Below are 735 nucleotides of genomic sequence, written 5' to 3'. Positions count from 1 at the left end.
AATTGATCGAGCTGAAGATCTCGAGGTTGTTCTCTTGTTATGGCAGCAGTTCTACAGGCGGCGGCGCTTTTGATGGGGTCGCAGACCGACATCAAGAGGTTCCGGCTCAGATCAGCGCTCCGATCTGCTCCTGGTAAGCTTTCATTCCGTCCTAAGAAATGGATTCGTATTCCGTATTGTTTCTTTGAGTTACTCAACATATTTTTAGCTTCGGAATAAGAAATTCATTCGTATTCCTGGCGCTGGTTATGTTTTTGATCCGAGATATCAAGAGTGTTTATTTTTGGTGACTGATTAGCGATTTGGAGATGGTTTCTTGGGTAGCTGGAGTTGGATCTGACGTATTTTTTTATGTGGCTTATCTTGGCAGTTCGACATGAGGGTTTTTTCGTGGTTAGGACTGATGGGAGGTTGTCTGCAACTTCTGGTATGATGCCTCGCAGGGCTAAGTTGATCCCAAATGCAGTTGCAGTTAAGTGTTGTTTTATCTTTACGTTAAGCTGAATTGGTTCCCTCCGGATGCTTTTTTTGGCTATGCAAGATGAGCATTTAATTTTCATGTCACTCCCTTCATTTGCTTATTTTAATTCAAATGAAAGCGATGGAAAAACACTTTTTTGTTCTCGCACTTTAGCATTTTCTTTTTCTAACCGTGCATTGATTTGTTGTTTGTTTCAGGTTAAGGAAGATACTCCTGCTAGCTCTGCTGCCTCGAAACCAGGGTAAGCTATTGTT

General features: G+C 41.9%; 1 protein-coding gene across 1 annotated transcript; it reads left to right on the top strand.

Annotated features, from left to right (window-relative positions):
• On the top strand, window positions 1-735 carry LOC110101799 (pyruvate dehydrogenase E1 component subunit beta-3, chloroplastic-like). Its single transcript, XM_020829864.2, has 3 exons — window positions 1-133; window positions 371-471; window positions 679-735. The coding sequence occupies exons 1-3, from the start codon at window positions 40-42 to the stop codon at window positions 724-726; spliced, it is 243 nt and encodes an 80-aa protein (XP_020685523.1). The 5' UTR covers window positions 1-39; the 3' UTR covers window positions 727-735.

The sequence above is a fragment of the Dendrobium catenatum genome, unplaced genomic scaffold (genome assembly GCF_001605985.2).
Source record: "Dendrobium catenatum unplaced genomic scaffold, ASM160598v2 original_scaffold_231865, whole genome shotgun sequence".
Taxonomy (NCBI): Eukaryota; Viridiplantae; Streptophyta; class Magnoliopsida; order Asparagales; family Orchidaceae; genus Dendrobium; species Dendrobium catenatum.
This window is presented reverse-complemented; position numbering and strand designations above follow the sequence as displayed.